General features: G+C 38.9%; 1 protein-coding gene across 1 annotated transcript; it reads right to left on the bottom strand.

Moving 5' to 3' along the window:
* Positions 1 to 999: 999 nt before the first annotated feature.
* On the bottom strand, positions 1,000 to 23,466 carry LOC117467871 (S100P-binding protein-like). Its single transcript, XM_034111763.1, has 6 exons — positions 23,385 to 23,466; positions 20,645 to 21,315; positions 9,908 to 10,041; positions 3,857 to 3,957; positions 2,321 to 2,420; positions 1,000 to 2,213 (listed from the first exon to the last, which is right to left on the bottom strand). Exons 2-6 carry the CDS (start codon positions 21,311 to 21,313, stop codon positions 2,084 to 2,086), a joined length of 1,134 nt encoding a protein of 377 aa, XP_033967654.1. The 5' UTR covers positions 21,314 to 21,315; positions 23,385 to 23,466; the 3' UTR covers positions 1,000 to 2,083.
* Between the last annotated feature and the right edge of the window lie 4,333 nt (positions 23,467 to 27,799).

Raw genomic sequence — 27,799 nt, 5'->3', positions numbered from 1 at the left:
ACTATATTAGTTTTTCTCATATTTGGCACATATTAAACTGCCATTTTTTATTTATTTTCAGCATGTCGTTTTTCAGATTTTTGCGACATATACTATGTCGTTTTTTAGATATTTTCGACATAATATACTTACATCTGAAATGTTGGATACACCAAAGGATTCTAAGAACACAGGCTAATTTTTGCTGTAAAAATATGTGAACAGGAGTTTTAAACTGTCAAGATTTCAATCCACCAAAGGAAAGCACATAGAAGAATGAGTTTTGTCTTAGAAAACATTTGACATGGTTTAAGGCTATACATACACCTTCAAGTCAGCAGCTTGTGTAATAAAACGTGCCTGATTTTGTAATTTCTTTGAAATCAATAAGACCTAAAATAGCAAAACACCAAATCACTTGGATCTCACTCAAGTCCTAAATAACATTATCTGTATCCATGCATAAAAACAAGAGCAAAGTGTTGGATTGATTATTTGATTTGGTAGCTGACATGCGTGACTTCCATTTCGGCCTTTGTTTTCCTGTGGTGCACTCTGTTTTGACAAAACCCAACACATCCAAAGAAGAACTGAGGGGCTTGAGGATCAACCTTTATATATAGAGTCTATGGGATCAACACAATTCCAAACCTTTATTTATCCAGGTAAAAGCCCATTGAGATCAATGATCTCTTTTTCAAGGGACACCTGCATCAGTAAACAGCTTCTTTCTCTGCTGAGATCAGGCAGGAGTCCGGAGTGTCCCAACATTGTTGTGTGGCTGCTCACGTGCGTCATGAGGCCTTCACAGTGGCGGCCGGCCCTTAAGGGCGCCGCCCCACGTCTTCCCACATTCTAGATTGTGATTAAAAAATAAATTGTATTAAAATATTATTAATTATATTACACTTGAATATCCATGCCATAGCACACTGCATAGCTATTGAGACCACACAAAGGTTCGCAACAGGCTCACAAATGTGAGAGTGGAAAAACTGGTTGGCATTCGGGCAAACCTTGGAGCATGATTTGGAGCCAATGAGCAGGGCCTCCATTTTGCTCATGTTTATTGTTCAGGTTACCAAATATCAACCAGTGAGGTTTCTGGGTTGAAATCATTCACAGACCTTGGTTCAAACCGTTTTACATTGGCAAATGATACAATGAAAGTACTAAAATGTCCAAAGGACTGTGGGACATTGAAAAAAAGTCAGGACACTATTAATGGAATTTTGTTTTAATATAACAATTTAGGGTATGGCTCATGAATGTTTATGGTGTGGGTGAACTGCCCCTAATGAACACTTACTTCCTGCTTATAGCATGCAAATGTGTCTGGCACAACATCTGTGCCAGCCCCCAAATGAAATGTATTGAATAACATTAGAAATACAAAGCTATTTTGACTGTTATGTCATAAAGAGGAGTAATATAATATTTGTAATTATTTCTTCAGTTTTTGTTCAATGTGCAATATTGTTCATTGACATAACTGTCTACAGCTTATTATTCAAAGCTGGATAAAACCTCTTGGTAAACATTTCCAGGACAATATGATACATTCATGTCACCAATTACAAAGCATTGCACTTCAAACCAACTTGTTGCCCTACAGTCTGAACACTAGGCTTGACAAGTAGTACAAAAAGTGAACAAAGATTGATATGGGTTGAAATGTGTTCAATTGAAACTTTAAATTCTGCAAATCCTTTCAGAATTATTTGAAGAAACATTTGGAGATATACAAGTCTCCCAAAAGACAAGAACAGATAAGGGCCGGAGTGTTTTTAATCATATCCAGAGTAAACATGAACTGGGAATATTTCTTAACACACAAAAAAGACATTTCAAACAGCAGAAGATAATTTAAATACACATTAAAACAGGCATAGTTTATCGTATAGTAAAAAAGGAAAGTTATTTAAGATGCTTGAAACAAGTGGGTGCTTGTTTCTTAGCATAATTCACACACTATCAAACCCCTTAAAACATGCATTAGTTTTCTCTAACAGGAACAAACATTGCAGAGAGAAACACACAAATGTACAAATCACAAATTAAGTCCAGCCTTTTTGAATTATTAGGAGTTCCACAAGTCCTTAACTTACGAAAATGAACTCCGTTTAAATGTTTTCGGCACCTTGGCAAAGCGCTTGTGTGTTGGAATGGTCTCAGTTTTCCATTCATGTAGGGTCATTTTAGGCGTCTCTCTTCCAAGCCTTCTTTGGTAGTTCCTAAAAGTAAGCACAGATCCAGAGCCACATATTTAAAGGTGGCTGAAAAACGCCAGCATTAGAACAGACATCCCTTCATTTCTTTATTAAACCCAATGAAAATGTACCTGCGTGTCAGATCGGAGGGATGCTGCCACTGTTTGCCGTCAGCGCCCGGTGACTGATCAGCCACACTGTTCATCAGCGTCATCAGCTCACTCATGGCATCTGCACAAACGTGCCACAGAGACGCAAGGTAAATTAATCACAGCCCTACCAGAGGTCGACTTGACAAAATCACAAAACACTTGCAACTCGACTTGGACTTTAACACCAATGACTCGGGACTTGACCTTGAGCCTTCTGACTTGATATTTTAATGTATTCAAAATAAGTTTGCCACAATATATTTACCAAATCAACAATCCTAAACTTTATTAACTTTGGCAAGTTGACATGTAGCATATATTACCAAAGTAATACATATATATATTAGGGCTGTCAGTCGATTAAAATATTTAATCGCAAATTAATCGCACATTTTTTATCTGTTCTAAATGTACCTTAGAGGAATATTTTTCAAGTTTTTAATACTCTTATCAACATATGAGTGGACAAATATGCTTTATGCTAATGTTTATTATCATTTGAACAATGACAAATATTCTCATGAATATTAAACACAACAACCTCTGAACAAATATTCGCCTCAATTCAACCTGGAACCTCTCCGATACAATAATACAATACAAAGTGTGTGTGTGTGTGTGTGTGTGTGTGTGTGTGTGTGTGTGTGTGTGTGTGTGTGTGTGTGTGTGTGTGTGTGTGTGTGTGTGTGTGTGTGTGTGTGTGTGTGTGTGTGTGTGTGTGTGTGTGTGTGTGTGTGTGTGTGTGATCGATCGTTGGAGCTATGTGCAACTCAAGGCATATGCTCGAACGGGAGCTGCCTGGACGCTGCAATCATGTTGCGCACACTATCCGTGCTGAGTGTGCTGACTTTTCGTACAATGTCCCACTGTCTGCTTCCTGCATAAAGTCAAGTGCTCGGCGCAGTTGTGGCGAAATGTCTCTCCTCTGTTTTCATTTAAACAGCTCCTGATATCCGTTAGCGCAACTAGCTAGCACCAGATGCTAACAACAACAATACACGTAAGGAAAACTAGCAACAACAACATTAAAAACTGCTTCGAACAACACAATATAAAATGTAGGTGTGAATGAGATTAGAAATGATTAGGAACAACATTAAATACAAATAAAAATAGATTGTGGTGTCCCTGATAACATGTTGTACACAGTGGGAATAAACATTCTGGTCAACTTAACATCAGGGATCTTATTAATGAAACTCCTTCTGAATTAAACCGTCACAGTAGCCTAACCTTACTGTTCCTTCTTAAAATAGAAAAAACGTTACTAGCAGAAAGAAAATTGATTAGTAATTTATTAATATGATGTAAATGTAATATATTATTATTCTGTTGTTCATTACATGTGGTGAAAAGCACATAATGACAAAGTGTAGGACTTGCTCATCCTGATTTGGGACTTGAGTATAAATAATTGAGACTTACTTGTGACAATGACGCACCTCTGGGCTTACCTCACACTACATGGTGCATAAAAACACAGCTTTGCTATAAAACACATCATTTTTAGTCTACCTTTATTTGCTCCTGGATGCTCCTTCATGTGCCTTGTGACAGAATGGACATAGAGCTGTTTCTCACGCTCCCAGTCCCCCTTCGTGACAAAGACCACCGGCCTGCAAACAACAAGTCTCAATTTAGGAACATTTGTGGGGTCATTACGACAGTGTATTACACGCTTGTGTAACGTAATCGGCCCTGGCGCGAGCGTGGAAATATGATTGGCGGCGATTTCCCAAATCACAATCTCAAAGTTAACAGTGTTATGCACACAGCTCGAGTGCGCTAGAATTTGAAAGTACACAACCGGAAAAAAATCTGCCTCTTCCTTCAGACTACTTCCTTACAGAGCCCCTCCTCCAACACACACGAACGCGCACATGACCAATCAGGGCACGAGATAAGTTTGTGCACAGATGGAAGGCTGACAGGCAGGTAGGCCATCCAGTTATTTTAGTCGGGCCGGCTAAAATGATTGGTCGTGCTTTTTACAGTACTACGGCTTCCACAGATGACATTTTTTTATGGATTCTTTGTCAAAGCATTTAATATATTCATTGCCATCGGGATGTTAAGAGCATTCCGTGGAATTTAACAAAAAGTGTTTCTGAAATAAATTACATACCCCACCTTTAACTCATACAGTACTTCAATTCTGTGATGTGGCCTCTTTACACATTCCCTCCTGCCTAGTATTTCAATTGAATTTAAATGTCGTTTAATTTTGTCGTTGTTTTTGACCAATTAAAAAATGTATATCAAATCATTTGACATTGCGTCTTCTCGTATTCCATTAATTTCACAGGTGTTTAATGTTTGTGCTTTGGTATTGTTTCATATCGATATAGAGATACTTTTAGTATTGACACAACACTATGGTCAGCTGTGCTCTGGAAATATTGTGATGTACCATGGTGTGCCCACACCACCACCTGAAGACATGGAGGGTGACGGCTGAATGGCAGACAGCCAATCATTTCACTTTTTTAAAGTTTTATTTATTTCTCCAAATGTCAATAAATGGTCAACTATGGATTACATATGTATCAGAGTATGCTCATAACAACATTTGATAATGATACCCAAAATAATAGGTTTTTTTTTTTTTTTTGCTGCTCTTAAATTCCATTTCCTTTGTTTCATTTTGTTATGTTACAGCCTTATTCTAAATGGATTAAATTCATTTTTGTTCTCAATATCCCACACACAATACCCCATAATGACAAAGCAAAAACGTTTTTAAAGAATCTTTTGAAAACGTGTTAAAAATAATTAAATTAAATATCACATGTACATAAATATTCACACCCTTTGCTATGACACTGAACATTGAGCTCAAGTGCATCCTGTTTTCACTGATCATCCTTGAAATGTTTCTATAACTTGATGTTGTCCACCTGTGGTAAATTCAATTGATTGGACATGACTTGGAAAGGAACACACCTGTCTATATGAGGTCCCACAGTTGACAGTGCACATCAGAGCACAAACCAAATCATGAGGTCCAAGGAATTGACTGTAGACCTCAGAGACAGGGTTGTATCAAGGCACAGATATGGAGAAGGATACAGAAAAATGTCTGCAGCATGGAAGGTCCCAACGAGCACAGTGGTCCATCATTTGCAAATGGAAAATGTTTGAAACCACCAGGGCTCTTCCTAGAGCTTGCTGCCCAAACTGAACATCGGGGGAGAAGGACCTTAGTCAGAGAGGTGGCCAAGAACCCAGTGATCACTCTGATAGAGCTCCAGTGCCTTTATGGTAGAGTGGCCAGAAGGAAGCCAAAGGCACATGAAAGCCCCCATGGAGCACCTAGAGTACTCTCAGACCATGAGAAACCAAATTGTCTGGTTTGATGAAACAAAAATGGATCTCTTTGGCCTGAATGCCAAGCATCATGTCTGGCAGAACCCAGGCACCACTCATCACCTGGCCAACACCATCCCTTCAGTGAAGCATTGTGGTGCAGAATCATGCTGTGGGGAAGTTTTTCAGCGGCAGGAACTTGGAGACTAGTCAGGATCAAGGGAAAGATGAATGCAGCAATGTACAGGGAGATCCTTGATGAAAACTGTCTGCAGAGCGCTCTGGACCTCAGACTGGGGCTAGGCCTGTCGCGATATTCAATAAATGGACTTATCATACGATAAATAAAAATGGACTCAATAACTTTTCTGAGCTCGATAAATTGCCGTTTACATGCGTGTTTGTTTACATAAGGATGTGACCAGAATTTTTGCCTAGCGCGCTGTGAGGGGCGGGGGGCTCACACACAGCCAAGTCAGGAAACTCTGCGTGCAGCAGCCAAATTAATAATATAGAGACAAGCAGGAGACAATTTGTGACTTACTCGAGGGGAATTTGAAGTTAAATGGAATTGGTTGCAAAACCTAATACCACTTCTCCGGTGTGGGAATATTTTGGATTTAAGCCAAATCAACGAGACGAACCTACGGACTTAAATGAGCCGGGCGGTGTGTCGGATTTGTTTTAAAAAGGTAGCAACAAAAGCTAGCAATACGACTAACCTTAAACTGCATCTGAAACACAACCTACCCATTCCGTTTTCCCAGCTGGTAGCAAACACGGCAGCTGGAGATGGAGAGCCCCCACCTTCCTGACAGTTTACAATCAAAGATGCATTTGCAATGCAAACATGTTGGTGTTCCTTGCAATACAGATTTGGATATGGCCTGTTGAGGCATCAAGGTCTTTGTATGGACTGTACACTTGACTGCTATTTTAAGGAGGTTTTTTTTGCTTGTGAGATAGTGTGTGCATATATATTAATGCTGTCAAAATTATCGCCGTTAACGGCGGTAATTAATTTTTTGAATTAATTGCGTTAAAATATTTAACCCCATACATCCCACCAGTGGCAGCGCCAGGGTATGGCTGGGGTAGGCTACACTCATACCAAGAAATGGCTTAGCCCCACCATGAAAAATGATGTTAAAGTAAGCAAAATAAAGTCTGCCAACTCGCGGAGTAAATTGCACAGACAGCAGTTAGTAAGATTGATTTCAGCAGCCACTTGCCTGGAAATACCGAAGACCAGAAACGGTTTTGAAAACTTTTGTCACGTAGTGGTCGTCTTCTCAATAGAACATCTTTGATAATGTCTTCTGGCCAATCAGAATCAAGATAACGGCGTGGTGTTGTTGCAGGAAGTCCCGACGGAGAATACTTTTGCTGTAGTACAAAGGGTACACATAACTGGTACGCAGGTTATGTGCGTAATCTGAAATGCGTACCGTCACTTGTGTCACAAAGCGCATTTGCGTACCGACGTACTTGTGAACACAATTACACAATTGTGAAACAATTAACACAGTAGGCCTAAATTATGTGGAATAAACCACATTTATTTCGTTACAAATAAACGAAATATGATTTTGTTTGAATGATTAAATGTATGGTGAATTGCCCTAATGTGGGAAATTTTTGCATTTCAGACTTTGGGAATATATTGCGATATGAAGCCGATACAATAAATCAAAATCCAGTACCATTCCGAAATCCCCAGTAATATTAGACACTAATAATACAGTAAACTATTAACACTGTACATATTATTGTTTGCCCGTGGGATTAGGATGATCGGCAGTGAGAGCCGCTGCATTTTCCTCCGGTCGGATGTGATATAAAAACAAAGCGATTATTTTTTGTAAAAAAAATTTGTTGTAAACTCACGTGGATTAAATTTAGTGCATTCATTTCAACTCGCGAACATATGATACATTAAATGATCGTGAGGATGATGATTGAAAATAGTTTGTTTGAGCCTGCATGGATGCATTTCCTGATCTAAAAACATAGCGATGGTTTCGTATTTACGCCAACGTGAATTAAACATTATTTTACTAAATAAAAACATGGTGATGTTTAGTAAATGATTACATGTCTCTTATTTAGCACAGAATGTGATCCTATCCGTGACATATGGATCTTAACAAATATCCGCTATATCAGATACCTGTAGATCAGCTGTTTATTTCACATGAGTTCCAGTGTGGCAGCTTTTCACGGCTCCCCCTGGTGGATCCATGATCCATTGCAGCTGGTTTCATTATAATTAAACATATTTATCAAGGGGGCGTTTCAAGTCCTGCGGGGGGGGGTTTTCCTTTTCAGCAGGGGCCCACCCCGTGCCGATCACGGACCCGTCTGAAACGAAGGCTAAAGCTAACATTAGCAGATAGTGACAATGTATGCTAGCTAGCTAGCTAGCTAGCTAGCTATCTCGCTCAACGATTCCTTAAATAATATTGCGACAGAAAAACTTTTCAGTTCACATCACGCTCTGCCGCTCTGCTCTGAACACCTGAACGGCCTGTTCTAACAGCTGTTCACCAGCGGTGCAGTCTGTGCCACAGTGACTCCGCACAGTTAACGAATGCACCGTAGATAATGTAGCTGACCCTCATCCCAGAGCAGCAGAGTTCAGCCGACAGGCAGGAAGACTCGAGCACACAGCTCGCGCTTCATATATTAAAAAATAACACCATGCGCGTCATGATGGCACATAACAGCTCGCGACCGCAGCTTATTTCGGCAATTAGATAAAAAGTAAATTATATTTGACGCAACTTTAGTTACATTTCCATGACTTTTCCAAAACTTTGGGAAGAATATTGTTTTCCATAACTTTTCCAGGGCCTGGAATTTGCTTTTTGAATTTCCATGACTTTTCCAGGTATTCAATGACCGTACGAACCCTGAAGGATCATACAAAATGTGTCAACATACTCAGATGGACTTGGCTGTCAGCGCAATGTCTAAGAATTCTGCACGAGTTTCATTTTATTCTTCATGCTGTGTGTAGGAAAGACATAATAGAATGAAACAATCATCTAAACCAGGGGTGGGGAACCTCCGGCCCGTATACGGGCGAGTGCCTGTTTTTCCTAGCCACGGTCAGGGTCCTTGAACACAACACGAGCCTAACGTGTCTTCACGTGGTATATGTCTCGACCATCTGACAGGGGTGCAGTTCTGACGGAGAGCACCAGAACGCCGCTCCGGCACTTCAGAAATTGCAGTAACCATAAGGAGCCGTACACATGCCGCAGTTTCTGCGTGTCTGTGTCTTTAGTTGAAAGCCCAGTGGCGATCTGTTCATCTGACATACTGATCATACAGTCAATAACTTTGTTGTTATTAGCATCTGGTTAGCTAGCTATGCTAACGAATATTAGACGCTTTTTCTACAACCAGTGAGGTAAAGGCACATCTTTATAAAAAAATAAGAGAATAAAATATAGGTTTAACAGGTATAAAATACTATATCACTGTAAAAAAAAGTTGTTATTAATAAAGAAGAATACAGTTTGAAAGGGGAGTGATTTGTCAAATATTCATAAAGAAAATTAAATCTGCTTCCAGTTCTGTTTCATATGGGTGTTGAGAGTTGTATCCATAGATCTCCTGATTTTGCTCTCAAAGTGCACCAGATTGATGCTTTTAACTTAATGCTTAAAAAATCTTCCCGGGGGGGCAAATGCCCCCGGACCCCCCTAGAGGAGGTTAGGTCCCCCCCCACTTAAATCATGTTCACATGGATAGGAAACTAAATACATTTGCACACATCTTGTGTCCATATCTTTCTGTTTTGGTGGTCACGCCACAACGTGCGCGTGCATGCATACGCGAGTCATGGTGAGATATCTGGATTAAGAGGTTGCTTTTTCTTTGCACAGAATGAAATGAATGGGCTGTGATTTTAGTTTTTTTAAGCAGAGGTCAATAATTTGTACGGCCCTCTGAGGATATTGTAAAAATTGAAATGGCCCTTGAGAGGAAAAAGGTTCCCCACCTCTGATCTAAACTCTATTCTTAACCTCACTTAACCATACAAGACACCTGCTGCTTAAGACATTAATCTATAGGAATAGTCAAAATATATAAATAAGGATGGGCTTGTAGACACAGGTGGAAAAAAAAGCCAAACACAAAAAATATGAGACTGCCATCAAGGACAAACACCAAGCAATGGCAGAAGCCTCAACATTTTGTATAATACGGTCATATGGCACCCCCTAGATATGGCAAAAGGTACAACCATACCTTTGAGTGCTGGCACTGCTGACTGCAGGCGCATAAAGTCTGTTGTCCTCTGGGCTCCATTTGATGGGTACGATGACCTTAGTGGGTGCTGCCGTTTCCGTGCGCCGATTTGGATTCACCACTACAGATTTCACCTTGAAAAGTAAAATGTAATTAAGTTAAACAAACATGACTCGATGTGTGCAGGACAACATCCTCTATACCCGGGGTATTAAACTAAAATTCAACGAGGTCCAGTTAGAGAAAGTCTCCCCATGCAAAGGTCCGGAACATCAAAATGTCTAACTTGCTTCATGAATTAGTGTGATATATATTGAAGTGACCTGTAGCTTTATCAACGTCTGCATGTAATCAACAACTGACTGCCAATCAAATAAAGAAAGTACAATTCAAAAACAATATTTATTGTCACAGATGTACAGGGAAAGCGTTCTTGGACGCCTTTTCAGCTGTTTCTTACTATATTCTTCCTACCCCGTTTACCTTGAACTATTCTAGGAGAGTGTGTTGACCTTGACTTGTTGAGCCTTTCCTCCTGTACTTGTTTGTTCCCCAGTTATTTCCTTTATCTGAATCTAGGAGAGGGCATTTAGGCCTCTCTACTTCCTTCTTTTGATTAGTTTAGTTTTTCACCCCCTTTCCCTTAAACTAATTTATACGGGAGTGCATTTACGTAGTTACGTTGTGCCTCTCGGCGTATACTTTGACTTTCTGTCTCTTTGGAGAGTGCTAGTACGTTGGATACGTTGGGCCTTTTCACTGTTGTCCCTCTTCACTAGTATCCCATGTCCCCTCTTCATAATTTGGGTCTTTATAATTTCCACCCTATTCTAAGGGGAAGCATGATGGTGCCTTTTCTTTTCAATTTCTGGCTTTGTGTTTTTTCACCTCTTACTCGTTTAATATTTAGGAGAGTGCATTTACGCAGTCACGTTCTGCCTCTCTTCCTTTGTTTCTGGCTATTCTTTTCATAGCCTTGTTTCTCTGAGAAGAGAAGAAATACTATTCTAAAAAGGAGCTGACACATGGTGTCTCTTCACTTGTACACTTACACTTGAGGGGTCAGAGTTCATATGGTGAGGGATTCCATGAGCGATATGCGCCGGCCTGTGCCTTTACCTTGGATATCTAATAGAACTGCTCGGGTCTTGATAGATTGAGTGGGAAAGTTCATGAGATCTTTCTAGAGGGTTATCAAGAATAACTTTTATCCAATGACCTTTTCCCTCTCTGTCTGTGTCTGTGTATTCTCTTGTTCCGATTAACCCAGCCAAATCTTTTTTCTTGTTTTGTATCTATATCTACGCCGGGATCCGGAGTCGAGGCTGATCCTCTTGCTGTAGTCCTGTGTCTTGGATCCTCTGTCCTGAGTTCTGGATTAAGTCGTGGACTTCGGGTCGTGGCTGAACCTGTCTCTGCAGTCCTGCCTTGGGTCTCGCCATGCTGCTTCCCTGATGGCTTCCTCAGGATTGTAGCTGACATCCTTGTGGATTCATCTTCTTATTACAGACACATGCATTTCCTAACATTTGGTCTATATCAGGGGTGCCCAACCAGTCGATCGCGGGGAGATTCCCAGTCGATCGCGAGATGTGTCTAAAAATAGAACAACAATATTCTGTTTTATCGGTAATGTCCTATAACATAATCTTCCTGTGCCAGAATAATGCACTTGAACGCATCAAAGCTTTGTGATTGGCCGGCGTGACCCCATGTGTCGGGGCGTGGCTGGTGGGCAGTGCACTAGTTCGCTAACGTTGTCCGTGTCAACACCATGAGTGACAGTCCGCACACACACAAAACCACAATCATGGCAGAAGCAAAACATATATAATTTTCACTCCGAGTGGGAGGATGATTATTTTTGTATCTATTCCATTTCAAAGTCCATCTGTCTCATCTGCAATGTGAGCGTGGCTTTATCGAAGAAGGGTAATTTAGGAGCGGCATTTCAAAACAGACGCTACGAGACGGAATTCCCTCCTAATTCTTCCCTACACTCCCAAAAGGGGAGGGGCCTGAAAGGACAGCTAAATGCACAGCAGTCCATTTTCACCCGGCCCAACAACAAGAGCAAGGCTGCTACCAGAGCATCTTATCGTGTCAGTCACGTTCTTGCGAAACACATGAAGTCTTTCAAAGACGGCGAAGTTCTGAAAGAAGCATTCCTGGAGGCTGCCGTTGCGTAATAAAAATAACAGTAGCATTTCAACAGGTTTTTGATATAATAAAAACTCAAGTTGGATACCGTTATTAATCAGCTGTGAGTTTGAGTTTGAACTTATTCATTATAATTATTGTACAAAATGGTATAAGAATGCAAACTTAAATTGATTATAGTCTATCATCAATTCAGGTTAAGAAACTAGTGTTGCTTGCATCCATTTTAAAAGGCATTTCTTTTTATAATCTACTAAAATGCAACAAAAAAAGGGTTTGATTCTATTAATTTTGTCTTTTTTATTGCACTTTGGCAGCAGATTCCTGCGTAGCTTCAGATCCGAGTTGTCTTATTAGTAAACCTAATTTTAATGGCAAAGAAAGGGTTCAGAGTATTTTCTTTTTTCCTGTGTCATGTGGCAGCACTGTTCAATGTTTCTTGAAAACATTACCCACTGTAGTGACGTGTGAATAAACTCCAACTCTGTATCAACAACACTGTTGTGTAACTTCAGTTAAATACTTGTATGTGTGTTGATTAGAAAGAGGAAAGATAAAGGATCTGCAGTATTTTATGAAGTATTAATCGTACAAAGGTCAGTTCTATACAAGTAGAAGTGTGTATTTACCTGGTAGTAGGCTGTCAGTAATGGCTACGCCTCTCTATTTGGACTGGTAGATCTCGGCAGACTGGCAACTTTAAAAGTAGCTCTCGGTTCAAAAAAGGTTGGGCACCCCTGGTCTATATGCTGTAAAATGTATTATCTTTTCAATTTACACACGGCATCTATTGCACGTCTGTCCGTCCTGGGAGAGGGATCCCTCCTCTGTTGCTCTCCCTGAGGTTTCTCCCATTTTTTCCCCTTAAACTGTGGGTTTTCTCTGGAAGTTTTTCCTTGTACGATGTGAGGGTCTAAGGACAGAGGGTGTCGTTTTTCTCATACTGATATTCTGAACAATCTGTGTTGTTGTATTTGCTGTAAAGTGTCTCTACTGTAGGCTATTTTTATTATATGTACAGCACTTTGGCTCGACCAAACATCGTTTATAAATGTGCTATATAAATAAAACTTGATTTGATTTGATTTAAATACTGTGGATATGTGTAATGTTCCTCTCGGGCTGCATTTAAAAATAAAATAGAGAAAATAAATAAAATAGCTTTTGAAAATATGTGCATCTTAAAAGTGCTTAATTTTAGATAAATTAAAAAAAGTGTAGCAGCAGCTTGAGTTTCTCTTTTTCTTTGTTAACCGTTTCACATCATGTCTTAACAGTTTCAGACGATTATAGAACAATATCAGTCTTTACACATCATAACAATTGAACAGTTTTAAAGTTTCTCTTTCTTTCCCTTTTATATTGCAGTCCCTCACTCACTTTTTTTTTTAATTCAGTGCGAGAATTGAGTTTGTCCTGCCAGGAGTTTCAATCTGGGCTGAAATGGTGTCAGGGCCATTCTCATACACACATGCAGGTGCTCATTGGTTAGCCTCGGTTAGCCTGCCCTGGAACGATATTTAGTTTTAATTTTGATCCTGGTGGACTGATCATATCGGGCTCTGAGACTGCTTATTTTTTGTGACCTCAGTTCTGAATTGAGAGGGAATGTTTGGTCAAACACGTTGTGTTTTGTCTCATAGTGGCGTTTTGGCACTTTTAATGAGCGCCACGGTCTCTGAACAAATGAGACACTGGTTCTGTGCTCCCAGTGGGCAGGATGAACATGAATGAGTCCGTCCACTCGGGGTTAAACGCTCTGTTCTCACTGTCCCCTTTCCTCTTCTTGGAGAGCGCCATGTGTCATTATGTGTCTCTCCCTCAGGGTTCTTACACCTTTTCCAAAGTCAAATTCAAGCACTTCAAGGTGCATTTTCAAGGTGCATTTTCAAGCATATTACAGCTGTTGTAAATTACATATTTATATACACATACTCAAATGATTATTTCCCTACCTCACATTAAATCAGATGTTCTTTATGCTATAAATAACCAAATGTGTGTTTCGTGATAGCATTCTACACGAGGATGAAAAATTAAAGAAAAGAAAACTAAGTTTAATATTTCAAAATGAGTGACCTGTACGTAGACTGGGCCTCCCATATAACCTGGCTGAGCCAATATAAAACAATCAGCCAAATAACTTTTCAATACATTATTGATTACTATTGTTGAGGTTAGGGCTGGGCGATTTGGCGTAACTTTTTTTTCTTCTAACTAATGGACAATTTTCGATTTAAACCTCGATTTTTTTGGGTTTTTTTCTAAACAAACCAGACCAAGGCAACATTTAAATACATATTTTCTTTATTAACACAATAAATATAAATGAGATTACCAAGTAGTCTAGGCCTATGTGAACAAATCAGTTGTTCAAGAATAAAAAAAATAAAATAAAAACAGCACCACGGCACTTGGCTGTCATTAATGTGCAAAGATTTTTTTTTAAATCAAACTTGTAGGCCATCCCTGAAAAAACTTGTAAAATGAAATACAACAAATAATTACGGAAGAGGATTAGGGCCACATGAATATTTTTTTTGGGAGGATTTTAAAATAAATAATTTTTTTTTTGTTCTGGGAAAAAAGTCAGAATTCTGACTTTAATCTCAGAATTCTGACTTTTTTCTCAGAACAAAAAAAAAATAATTTTGGGAGAAAAAAGTCAGAATTCTGAGATTAAAGTCAGAATTCTGACTTCTGACTTTTGTTGGTGGTGTGTTCACAAACTACAACAAACTTGCATATTGACTACATTACATATTCTCCAGTTGCAGAACACAAACCTGACTTGACATAAATGTAATTTGTTCATGTAATTCAAGACCTTTTAAGATGTTTAAGGATTCAAACACGAACAGTTGCATGCTTCATTGTTCTTATATGGAAACAGACAGTTGTAAAATACAATGTACTGTTTGCTCCCTCTTACTTTTTGTGTAAATTGTAAAATGATATGCCGCTTACCCAGGTGAATAACTTGTGTAAAAGCATGAATGTGGAGCTAACCCCTTATCTGACCATTGACTGGAATATAAAGTTGCAAATCAAGTGCCTTGTTCAAAGCATACTTGTTTATTTAGAACATATTTTATACTAGTGTAAAAAGTAATTAAGACATAATCTTAAAATAATGCTTAAAATGTTTTATGATCAAATGTTTCCTCAGGTGTCACATTGCCTTGATTCCAAATGTCTTGTTAAAGTTTCAAGTGGTGGACTGGGTGGTTCTTCTAAACAAGTACACACACATACACACTTTCCCTATACACACACACAACTCTCAGATGTGCATATAAACAGACTGAACTAGTCTTCTACCAGTTATCTTAGTTATGAGAAGTTATGATTACAATTGTTTGCTTTTTACTAAGATTGCAAGTATTGCTTTGATACTGAAAGACATTCTGAAGGTAAATTGTATTATGTCTCAACATCTGTTTTGCAGGCATTGTTGTGTGCAACAAAACCTATCTTTTATTTTTGGATACTTTAATAATTGTTATTGCACTGGCACATTACAGGCAGATATTTGTTCCGTTTCTATATTTCACATCTTGTGGATCAACCAATAATTAAAAAAAGAAAGCAAAGCAAAAGGGCTGTAATTTTCCAGTCATCCTTGTGCGGAATTGCCTACTGCAATGTGTAAATCTCTCACTGAAGCTGGTTCTACAGTTACCGGTATTTCTGACTTTTCTCCCAAAGAATTTTAATTTTTTTTGTTCTGAGAAAAAAGTCAGAATTCTGAGATTAAAGTCAGAATTCTGAGAAAAAAAGTCAGAATTCTGAGATTAAAGACTTTACTCCCAGAACAAAAAAAATATAATATTTTTTAAAATCCTCCCAAAAAATATATTCATGTGGCCCTAATCCTCTTCCGTAAATAATAAATAATGATAATGAAATGAATAATAAAAAAATACCCTCAAACAAAATAACATCCCTTTAACTTTCTAGGAAGTTGTCTTTCTACATACCTTACACAGAACAGTTGTTTGTTCTATGTATGACCGCTTGTACCCGAACCACTTCCATACAACTGAAGTAGCACCTTTTTTAGGAATGAGTTCCTCATCTGTGTTCGTGGACATTTTTATGGTACGTCTGTCGGTGAAGCGGTGAATGTGATTGTAGTAGGCTATGTGACTACCCGATCTGCAGCTCTGCACATGCGCACAGTGTTATAAATTAATGTTTTTGATGGCATAAAGTACCTTAAACTAAGTAAATAGTGTGAACTTCCGGTTTTTTCAGAATAAAACTGATTTAAATTAAATAGTGTATTTAATTCAAAATTACGCCATATCAACATTGATTTTAATTTCTAACAGTATGTATGTACATCACTATGTATGTAGTATGTACTGTATAATAATAATAAATAAAATGCATTATTATTATAATGTACACATGTAGAGTTGTAGAAAAGACATGGTGTACAGACAGTACAGTACACTCTGACTGTTCAGTCACTACAGTGTAGCCTATACTGTATAGTAGGTGTGTAACAGTATAATGCATATAGTCTACTCTACCTTTCAGCAAAGCTTTAGGGATTTAGGCTCAGTCAGCTCAGGGACTGTTCGGTTACTTTAGTTTGGTAAATGAAATAAATGTTTGAACTTTGTAGTAGTTCACTGTAGTTGCTGTCATAAGTCATTTGTAGACTAAGTGGCAAAAAGTGTTTTTTTTACATTTCAGTGTGCGAAAAAGTACACGTCCCACCGTCCGGGACGTGTTATTTACAATATCGGACAAGTAGATCTTTCAATTGACTTGTCCGGCGGACAAGTGACGTTTTTAGACCTGATTTATTGACAAATTATTGATACATTCAGTTTACAAAAGGCAGAACTCATTCTCAAATTGTACGTGTCCGCCATTGTTCGTTTAGAAGTGTTAGTTTCGGTTCTGCTTGTCGATTCCTAAGGGAATGCATCTCACCGCTTTCTGTACAGTTAGGGGCGGAGCGGGGCGGGAAGTGTAACACAGTGGCAGGCTTGGGAAGCAACACTCGGAAGCAACACTCGGTTCCGAGTAGGAACAAATAACAATTTTTCCGGTACCGGGATTAATAAGAGTTGTGAGGACAGGAGGCGAGGCCGAGCCCCGCGAACTGCAGCTCTCTCTATGCTCTGTATCAGCTGATCGCTGCACGGTGCGGTGCAGCTCAGCGTCTCTCTCTCTCTCTCTCTCTCTCTCTTTCTACACACAGCGGATCCGCTGCCCGTTTAACAGCCTCATCTTTGTCAAACTTTCTTATGTACTTTCTCTAACACGTAATGAAGGTTATTAAGCGTTTTAACTCCTGTGTTGTTAATATTAACCACCATTTCCTTTATGAAGTGAAGCAGCCTCCCTGTCTGTGTCCTCGCGCTGTCCTCACATCCCCGGACCCCCAGACTCGGAGGAGCAGGATGTCAGTATTGTTTATGAAGCAGGGTATAGAAAGTACATTATGGAAATGAAAATACTATTTCTTTACTTTTACAAACAGTGAGCAGCATGTGTATTGCAGGACGTGTGTAAGCGTGCAAGCGTCTTTGCGTTGTAGAAAAGCGCTAGGCCTATAGGCTATAAATATAATGTATTATTATTATTAGGTTATGTCCTATGTGTTGGACATGTGTGGTTGGACTCTGTCTCACAGGCAGTGTAACATCAGAGGAGACTGGGCCAATTGTACATTCTCAAACTGCACCACTTGGAACTAACTAAACAATGCAGAGATTATTTTTATATAATTGTATTCAATAACCGTAAGAAATTAAACAGTATGTGATTTGTAAATAGGAATACAGATTTGACTTAATGTTTTCATAAATATATTTTTCTCCCAGTTTGTCATGGGACTTATTTTTACCCTCTCAAAAGAACCGGAACCGAAAATAACCGGAATCGAAAAGCAGAACCGGAATCGTTAAAATCCAAACGATACCCAACCCTATGTGTGATGCAGTAAAATCTCACTTCTCACTTACGTTAGCGGTGTCATAAAAACCGTGAGAAAATGTAAAATACGATGACGAAGAAGAAGATTCCAGTGGCCCCAATTTTTGTCCATTCTGGACAAGTGAAAAATGTATTCGGACAAGTACATCTCCAAACTCACTTGTCCATGGACAAGTACTCTCTAAAAACTTTTTCTCACACTGCATTTGTACTTTGTAGAGAAATGTAGACACAAGTTGGAAGGGAGCACAATAAACCTGACGAGTTTGAATTTGAGTTGATTATTGTTAATTTTCAATTGATAATTAGCTCACAATAAGTTCACTTTAGTTACTCACACAACTTGACACAAGCCATGGGTTCAGGTCCGGACTTATAAGTCCGGACCTGAACCTGAACCTCTGGACTTGAGTCCGGACCTGAACCTGAATGTGAGTCCAGGTTCAGTTACTTCACAGATGTGGATGAATGATGTGAAATATAATCAAGTGTTAAATCAGACTTTAGTTCCACCTGGAGTAAATTCACAAGCTACCCTGCAGTATACAAAGTCATTCAAACTAGCTGCACCTTTACCAGCTTTGAGAACACTTTCATGATCAATCTTTATAAAACACATCATATATATTATTCTGAAATGGACCAATCTGCACAACGACTGCTTTTACTGTCGCTACTTTCACTATATTTTGATGAGAATACTTTTCTACTTTGACTTGAGGAACATTTTTGAATACTTTTACTGTAACAGAGTATTCCTACACTCTGGTACTTCTACTTTTACTAAGTACAAGATCTGAGTACTTCTACTTTTACTCAAGTACAAGATCTGAGTACTTCTACTTTTACTACAAGACCTGAGTACTTCTACTTTTACTCAAGTACAAGATCTGAGTACTTCTACTTTTACTCAAGTACAAGATCTGAGTACTTCTACTTTTACTCAAGTACAACATCTGAGTACTTCTACTTTTACTCAAGTACAACATCTGAGTACTTCTACTTTTACTCAAGTACAAGATCCGAGTACTTATTCCACCTCTGGTAGCGTATTAGCCTGAATTGTAGTCACAAAATCATGCAGAGCTGCATAAAAATAGACTCACAATGGTAACAAGTGGAAAATAATATTTACAAATGTGTACAGGTAGGTAATTTTGACTACTCAAGACACCTGACTTATACATCTTCAAAGGAAGACTGTGTTCAATCTACAATTGCATGGGATTAAAGCTAAATGTAGTTTTACTTTTATAATACAATTTTATATAAAAGACAGTTTGTTTTCATCTGTTTTCAAATAAACAAAGTATTGGCTTTCAGAATATTAAACTTGTTTCGGCAAATTCAGATGATAAACACAACTTTGAAGCTTCGGCATGATTACAAGCAGAGAACGGACTAATGTAACGTCACAGCAAGCATAACAACAGCCGGTGTTTCTTGAGAGTGTTTCCCCGGTACACAAACGCAAAAATACACAAACGCACTCGCCAGCTTCCCCCAGACCAGTAATACAAACGAAAATGTGTCTTTGGGTCAATGTGACTGATTTCGATAGAGCAAGTCACATTTGGTTTAGGCACGAAACATACTACCAGTAGAAATACATTGCTTTCAAAATCGCTCTGTGTCGAATCAATAGATTATATTTCGTGACTAGAACACGAAATGCCGTGAGTGCTTCATCCTCTGAACACCACACGATGGCGACTGTAACGAACATAACATAGGTACGCTCCTCTGAAATGATTGTCCCCTGCAATTATTATTATCCCTCATCGAGTTCGTTATTCAGCTCGCTAACGTTAGCTTAAACAAACGTAAAATGCACCGTGAGCCTAATCTAAAATGCTCTACTATGGCGTACCTTTCATGTGGCTCGACAGCGCAGACTCTCACATCGTTATTTTTGGAAACTTTGCAGGAGGCTACTCGTGGGCTTGACCCTCGTCTTAGCCATGGCTTGTATTTGTCTTCTACTAGCAAACGCTCATTGAAACTGCAACCTCATGGCACACAGTCACCTATCACTCATCAGAATGCCCAGGTCACACGTAACACAAACACTTGCAGGTCGCGCGCATAGCGCGGGAAGGCCGCGGCGGAGCTGTTTTATGTAGAAGCGAAGCAATTATTTTCTTTTCATCTAAAAAGCGAACTATTCAGTCAGACAGCAATTTATTGTAAAAGTAAAGCATTTACATTTTCAAGCACTTTATCTCAATTTCAAGCACCATTCCCAAAATTCAAGCGCTTTCCCAACCTTGAAAACACCACGTCAAATTTCAAGCATTTTCAAGGATTTCAAGCACCCGTACGAACCCTGCTCCCTGTCTGCCGCTAACACGCCTGTTCACTCTCCTCTCCCTGTATCGCTAATTATTCTCTTCACACTTTCCTCTCTGCTGCGCTCTCATCTCTTCTTCTGTGTTTCTCTCCCTGTATCGCTCACTCGTCTCTTTCGCCCCCTGTCGGTGGCGCTTAAAAATAGAATCGCCCCGTCAAAATTGAAATCCCCTATTAATGTATTGATTATAGGTCCGGGTCCGTATAGGTCGGCGTCTGGGTCCGGATCCTGTTGCCGACCCCTGCTCTATACCTACTGGTGAAACAGCTTACCTGAACTTGGAGGGGTAATGAGGGCTCGTATGAAGTGTCAAGAGTGGATTCCTCTCCAGCGGGTGTGGCTTCAAACATGGATGAGTTCGAAATAGGGGAACCAATGTTCCATGCATCTTCAACCACACCCTCTAAACACTCCACGGGACCCTCATCTTGTACCACAGTTTGCTTTGAGTCTGCCCCCTCACACGTCAATCTGTGCAGTACAGTCCCATTGTCCACCCTCTCTCCTAAGGACAGGGGTTTACCTTCCACCTGCTCTAACTGCAGCGGAGAGCTCACAGTTTCAATTTTTTCCTTGCTCACATCTTTTGTGTCATTTAAAAGGACGGCAAAAGATGTGGAAAAAGGGGAAACTGAATCTGCTCTTGAAGGAGGGCTGAAGTACCCCAGGTCAGGGGACAAATCATTTTGAATACAGGTATTTTTTGCTGGAGTCTCATAACTGTCGCCAATACAGGAGTCCTCTACTTTTCTTTTGTCAGAATTGTTTATTAATTCAAATTCAAAATTTACAAATGGATTTGACTCAGACTTTCTTGGGTCATTGACATCTGTCTTTTGCTCACAAGCGACCATCCGGGAATATTTAGAGAGAGGTTTAAAGTGCTTGTCAGTGCCGGGCATAGTGAAAATGAAGTTTGTTGAATTCGCGTTTTTATCCATTTCTGTTGAAAAAAGAACACAAACATATGTTCATCAGTTAACAACCATAATTTCTATCATTAAGAAACAATATTTTAAAAGTATAAATCAACAATTGAAAGTAAAATCAATGCAATGTTTTACTTGTAAAGTTAGTTTAAAAATATTTATTTCAAGTTTAATTAATGAGAGGGAGTGGCTATATACAGGACGGTCCTGTACACAACGCCAAATGGCTATATACAGGACCGTCCTGCACAGAAGCCCTGAAATGGCTTTTTATGTAGTCTACAGAAATATGGATATAATTGGTGTACAATTAACGTTTACAGCAGGATAAATTACAAAAATGTACAGCATACTACATACAATTCAAAAGACGGTTTCTCCGATTTCTAAAATAAAAATGCCGGCGTAGCCGATAAATTATTTGTGTTGCAAAATCACTACACGTCAAGGAAAAGTTGGCGTATTCTTTAAAAAAAAAACTTCAGTTTTAATAAAACCGAGTAGTATTTAAAGTATGCAGTGATATCCTTTACAAGTAAAACATTGTGCATTGGAAAATATAAAGTAGAAAATGATTGAAACAACATAAAAAGATAAGCCAAAAAAAAGACTGAAATCAGCATAAAAAGCTAAGCAATTGGCATGGAAAGAGATTTAATTGCCACAATTTTATATTGAGGGGAAACTCATTGAAAATAATGTTGTCGTGAGAATATTTATCTGTGAATCCTATCCCTACATTACCACCCGCGAAACTTGCTTAAGCATGCTATAATAGCCCGGTCTGTATATAGTCATTTGACGTTAGCTGCAGGACGGTCCTGTATATAGCCATTTCAGATATCTTATCCACAGGACCGTCCTGTATATAGCCATTTCAGAGACCTTATATACAGGACCGTCCTGTATATAGCCATTTCAGAGAGCTGTGTACAGGACGGTCCTGTATATAGCCATTTGGCGTTGTGTGCAGGACCGTCCTGTATATAGCCTCGGCCTTAATGAGATCCATTATTCTAAATAAGTATTAAGGAATGCATGACTTACCCTGAACACAACATGTTAATTATTTATTACAAACTCATCGAGTCAAAGCAATCCTCAAAACCTACATAATTCTATCTTAAATTTATATTAAAAAAAAAAAAAAAAAAATCCAAAGCCATCAAATGTGTCCGGATGATTTGAATGAACCGATAAATATAGATAAATATATATATATATATATATATATATATACATATACATATATTACATCCCTGCAGCATTCTATAGGTTTATGATTCGAAAATTATAAAAGTAGGGTAGACATGTGGATATTATCCGACTGAACAAAACGTGATCCGTCTCTTAAATGTGTGTCAACCAGACCTTATTTCGAGCTATTTTCAAAAATCCTATGGAGAAATTGCATTGCTTTTTTGTCGAAGGAACCCATGCGCAGCTTACTTCCGGGTTTTAGGACGATGCATTATGTTAAAAGCGTATCACGTGTATTTTAATTCAACATCTGAAAAGTAAATAAAGCTTAATAAATAATACATTCATTTATATATTTAGCGGAATAAACATACATTCTAACCCTCTTATACTGAAGCCAAGTAGAAGTAAACATTTGATGGAAACACTCAAGTAAAGTATAAATACTCAAACTTAAGTACAGTACTTGAGTAAATGTACTTCGTTACTTTCCACCACAGCCCTTTCATAACATGAACTTCGTAGCTGGCGTTAGCCAAAGCACGAGCAGCTAGATAGTAGCCTAGGCTTATTGATAAAAAAACAAATAAGTAGCACTTAGTAAAACTGGACATTTGCGTCACTTAATGCCTTATAGTGGTTTCCAACATTGTATCACAAATGTCATTAACATTAAAGGTGGTTTCTAATGGTAGAAGCACATGGCGCGCATTTACTTAGCTAGCATGGTTTTGAAAAATATAGCTGTGAGCTAGATAGCTAACCTAAACATTTGGTACACGAAAAGTCAACTATAAGTGCTACCTTAGGGTAAACGGATGCAATCCAACTAAATTGTGTATTCACGATATGCAAAAAATAATAGCACCATAAATCGACTCACCACTATCGGAAATCCACCAGCTAATGAAGCCACCTGCTCATCGCATCGCACTCGATTGAATATCTTGGACGCGCGCACAGGTGACAGGAAAAAGAACGTGCACACGGGGCGGGGCTTTAATGCGATGAGCGGGCTGTTTGGATTCAAATGTCTCTGACGTGCGCATTGTTATTATTTCAATGTGGTGGTTAGGTTCTGCACTAGAAGTCACTTGTAATTTGACAAAACTCTAATTCTATTTAGAGAATAGAGAATGCAAGTCCATGTGGATGCATACAATAAAATATGAATGCTCTGTTTTGTTTTGCATTGTCCTTTTATCGTCTAGGGCAGTGGCGGCGCCAGAGATTTTCTCTAGGGGGTGCTGTGGGGTAGCTTGGCGTTTCATAGAGGGTGCTCAAACATTTAGGGTTCCCATTAATGCACCTGCGCTAGAGTTGAATTTTCGACTGCAACACTCCCCACACGCACACACACAGTGTACCCGCGACTGTTACAATGAAGGCTCGATAATCAGCTCATTATCTGTAATTATAGGTGTAAGCAGGGGTAAAGTGCTATTTTTACAAGTGGGGAGTGGACCTAACCTAATAGGAGGGTCCTCACCCTTAATATTGAAGTTAAAAGCATCAATCTGGTGCACTTTGAGAGCAACGTTAATAAGAGATCTATGGATACATCTCTCAACACCCATAATATGAAACAGAACTGTAAACAGATTTTCTATTTCTTTATAGATATTTTACAAATCACTCCCCTTTTAAAACGGTATTCTTGTTTTACTGTCATATAGTAGGCTATTTCATGTTTTTCCTTTATGCTCTTGTTTTTTATACGGATCATATAAACGTGTGCCTCGGAAATACTTATTTACATTAATCGTGACCAAAACGTTTGAGCCCCACTGAGATAACTAAACTAAGTTAACTATCTAAACACTGAGAGAGTCCTTTACTTCACCTGAGCTGAGGTTATCTGAGACTCTCAGTCTGACAGGAGAGAGCTCTCCCTCCACCTTGTTGTTGAAAAAGCTCCATCCGTTAGCTTGGCTAGCTAGCACCAGGGTAATTACATTTTACAAAAAGTAGGATAAGAGGCCCAGTTCATTCAAACAACAATAATGTGCACATAAAGACACTTAAAACATTTAGTGCAATATCCTTTTTTTAATGATACGTGTTGTTGAATCTTCCAACCTGTCATAATCAACATGTGTAAACTTAGCAACTGCATAATAATAACAACACATTTAGGCTTTTTCCTCATTATGATCAAAAGTTCCTTTGGATAAATTAAACATCTTCTGCCAGTAGATGGCAGTGCCGTCTCTTACATTGAAACAAAAAGGAACCTCGGCTCACACACGAGTAAATATATCGAAATACTGTAGCTAGATCTACTATTAGAGGAGTTCATGTACATTAAAATGTACATAGAAAACAGAAATGTGTCCAAAGGCAGAACTTTGTATTATTCACAGAAACCAAGGCATTGTTACTGTTGGCATGAGGGGAACTATTTTCCTGTGATGATGGGCAAAGGTGGGAAGTACATGTACTCAAGTACTGTATTTAAGTATATTTCGATGCTAATACTTCTGTACTTTTACTTGAGTAGCCTTCCACCTCTTTGTTTCTCAGTCCTTCAGATAAACAACAAAGACAAAGTGGTCGGTCAGTGTCTGTGTTGCATACAAGTAAGTTTACCACAGTACATTGTGCAGGATTTGTGTACAGTTATAGTATGCAACATGCTAACAATTCAATTACAGTAATGAAGTAAATACGTCTCACACAACAGATATAAGCTCTGATATATCATGAATTATGCAGAGCTACAAACTGGGAACTAACCTGTTTTCAAGTCTAAGTGTCCGGATTACAGAGGCAACAGTACATCGGCTTAGATTAGGCTGAACCCTCTGTCCAGCCTCTCATCGTCCAACCATGGTTGATAACATTTCATTAGAGAGTACTCTTCTTTGTCCACGTCCTCTCCCTCTACCCCTCATTCTTCCTCCTCTCACTCTCACCCACCTCTTCCTCCTCCTCTCACTCTCAGCCCAGCTCTTCCTCTTCCTCTTGCTTCCATGTTGGCTTCCATTGTTGCTGTAAGAAAGTACTCACCTGTGGTCTTTGCATGGCTTCACATGAGCTTATTAGAGGAAGTTCAATGAAAAATGTCAATGAAGATGTCAGACTTAGTATATTTGTCAATAATTACTACAGTATATGGAATCTGTCATTATGTGGCCCCCACCACCATCCAAGTTGCCCATCCCTGATCTAGTGACATTCTGCATACTGTTAAAAATGTCTGAGAAATAAGGTTGTTGAGGTTTCATCAGGGTTTCCTCTTATTTATGAGAGAAAAGCCGCAAAAAAACAAGACTGAGACTTCCATGTTTCCTCACGCTGTCATCTGACACATTTAGAGAATGTCAAAATGTTAAAAGCTGTCTCAGTTTGGGTATTTAATGTTTCCAGCGGTGTTCACATTTAACTGCACCTGTTTCTTCATTTCCATTTGAATGTCTGGTGACAGAAGCTAGCTGTTTCCCATCCACCTCTATGTTATGAATCACTTGGTACTCAAAAGACTAATTTAACCATGGGATCATGCAAGAACACACTTTGTTGTGTACATAAAAGTATGAATATTAACATTTAAAATAGACCTCAGCTTGCTCTACACCAAAACCTGTATTGCATGTTTTGGAAAAAGGCCCACAGCCCAGGCATCACTCATTGGTTGAGACGGATGTTATCAGGCCTCCTATTGGAGAAGATATCCTTCTAAGAGCTAGAATTGTGTATTTTCTATTTTCTTTTCTTGCATAATGTTTTCTGTGTTATACGGGTGAAGCATAATTGCTTTTATGTCTCTCGTGTTAAAAAAAATCTAAATTTAAAATATTGTGGATATAAATACATACAGTACAAAAACTCGAAATCTTGCATATGTGTCTAATATCTAGTCAGAATATGTCTTTACACCGCAGTAACACTGCAGTGAGATATCGGGTTTTGTTTTTAGACAATGCATCATCAATCATCTTGTTCAGTCAAAATATCTTATTTTTTTTTATTATTGAAACACATATTTTTTTAGATAGTTATTAGAAAATCACCAACATCAGAAAACAGACAACCTGATCTCACCAGAATGCGTGACTCCACCACGACTCCTTAACACCACAATGCGTGGTGGAGTGACGAACTTTGTTACATTTGCGTGTCGGCACCACGCAAACAACCCCAATGTAAAGTGAATGAGGCTCCTTTGTCGTGGTGCACACACGCATTTCTACAACGTGCATTGTGTGTAATGCAACTGTTAATTTTATTAAATTAGTTTGTTTTTAAGGAAGGCCAGAGCTTCAGCTGTGTCAAATAGATTGTTCCCTTCAGTTAACGTTATTTAAAAGATAATGATCATGTCCCCTGTATTGTATTACGAGCGTCCATTCCCATTGGATAACGGAGAATTTTACACCCGGAAGTAAGTAGCCTATTCTCCTTACTGTCGATTGGTTTTACAGTGATATCTGCACTACTCATCGACTAAAAAACACCAAATTGTCCTTGTTAATTACACAACATTGATTGGTTTGAATTGTGTGCAATGCTTTTGTATTTTCCCCCTTCGATTCGGAGAAACAAATATATTTTCGGAGTTTTTGGACGGCAGAAGACACTACACTACCCAGAATCCTCAGCTATCGTTTGGGACTACACCATGTGCTTAGCTTGACAAACCCCGTGATCAGTCCTCAACCTCTGTGATTGGATGCGCGACGTTTACACAGAGCGTCCAAAAGGACTTTGAAATGGAATGAAACCCATCGACGGCACACTATTCAAAACAGGAATCGAACGTGTCCTACCCCCCTCCCCCCCTTAGGTCACAGGCTCCTCCAACAGTGCTACGCAATAAAACAGATGCACAGAAAAAATAGTGAAATAGTGCAATAAGAGTCTATATACAAGTGATTGGAATATGATATATTAGATAAATAATTTCTAAGTAGCAGCCAGATGAATGTTATTTCTAAGTTCAGGTGTTTAATAGTCTTCTGGCCTGTGGGATGAAGCTGTCTCTGTGTCTGGTGGTTTTAGTCCGAATGCTGTGGTACCGCCTGCCAGACTGCAGCAGACAGAACCGTTTGTGGCTGGGGTGATGGTGGTCTTTTATAATCCTGAGGGCTTTCTTTAAGGTTAACCTGGTATTTTTAATCCACTACATTTATTTTAGTTACTTTACAGATTTGGATTAATGATGTGAAATATAAACAACCCTTAAATCAGATTTTAGTTACACCTGAATGAAATTCAGTGAAGGTGATTGTCAAGTGCCAACAATCAGGAGAGATATTTGATAGTTGGTTGCTTGAGAAGACTAAATATTTATCTGCA

Source organism: Pseudochaenichthys georgianus, chromosome 22, assembly GCF_902827115.2.
Source record: "Pseudochaenichthys georgianus chromosome 22, fPseGeo1.2, whole genome shotgun sequence".
Lineage (NCBI taxonomy): Eukaryota > Metazoa > Chordata > Actinopteri > Perciformes > Channichthyidae > Pseudochaenichthys > Pseudochaenichthys georgianus.
The sequence above is the reverse complement of the archived record's forward strand: the minus strand, read 5'-3'. Positions and strand labels throughout refer to the sequence as shown.

What these genes read in the sequence shown, in the direction of transcription:
- LOC117467871 (XM_034111763.1), bottom strand. Translation starts at nt 21,313, where the DNA reads ATGGATAAAAACGCGAATTCAACAAACTTCATTTTCACTATGCCCGGC. An exon ending in CATTACCCCTCCAAGTTCAG is followed by an intron (nt 10,042 to 20,644) that starts GTAAGCTGTTTC and finishes TTACTTTTCAAG; the next exon opens with GTGAAATCTGTAGTGGTGAA. An exon ending in GCATCCAGGAGCAAATAAAG is followed by an intron (nt 2,421 to 3,856) that starts GTAGACTAAAAA and finishes ACGTTTGTGCAG; the next exon opens with ATGCCATGAGTGAGCTGATG.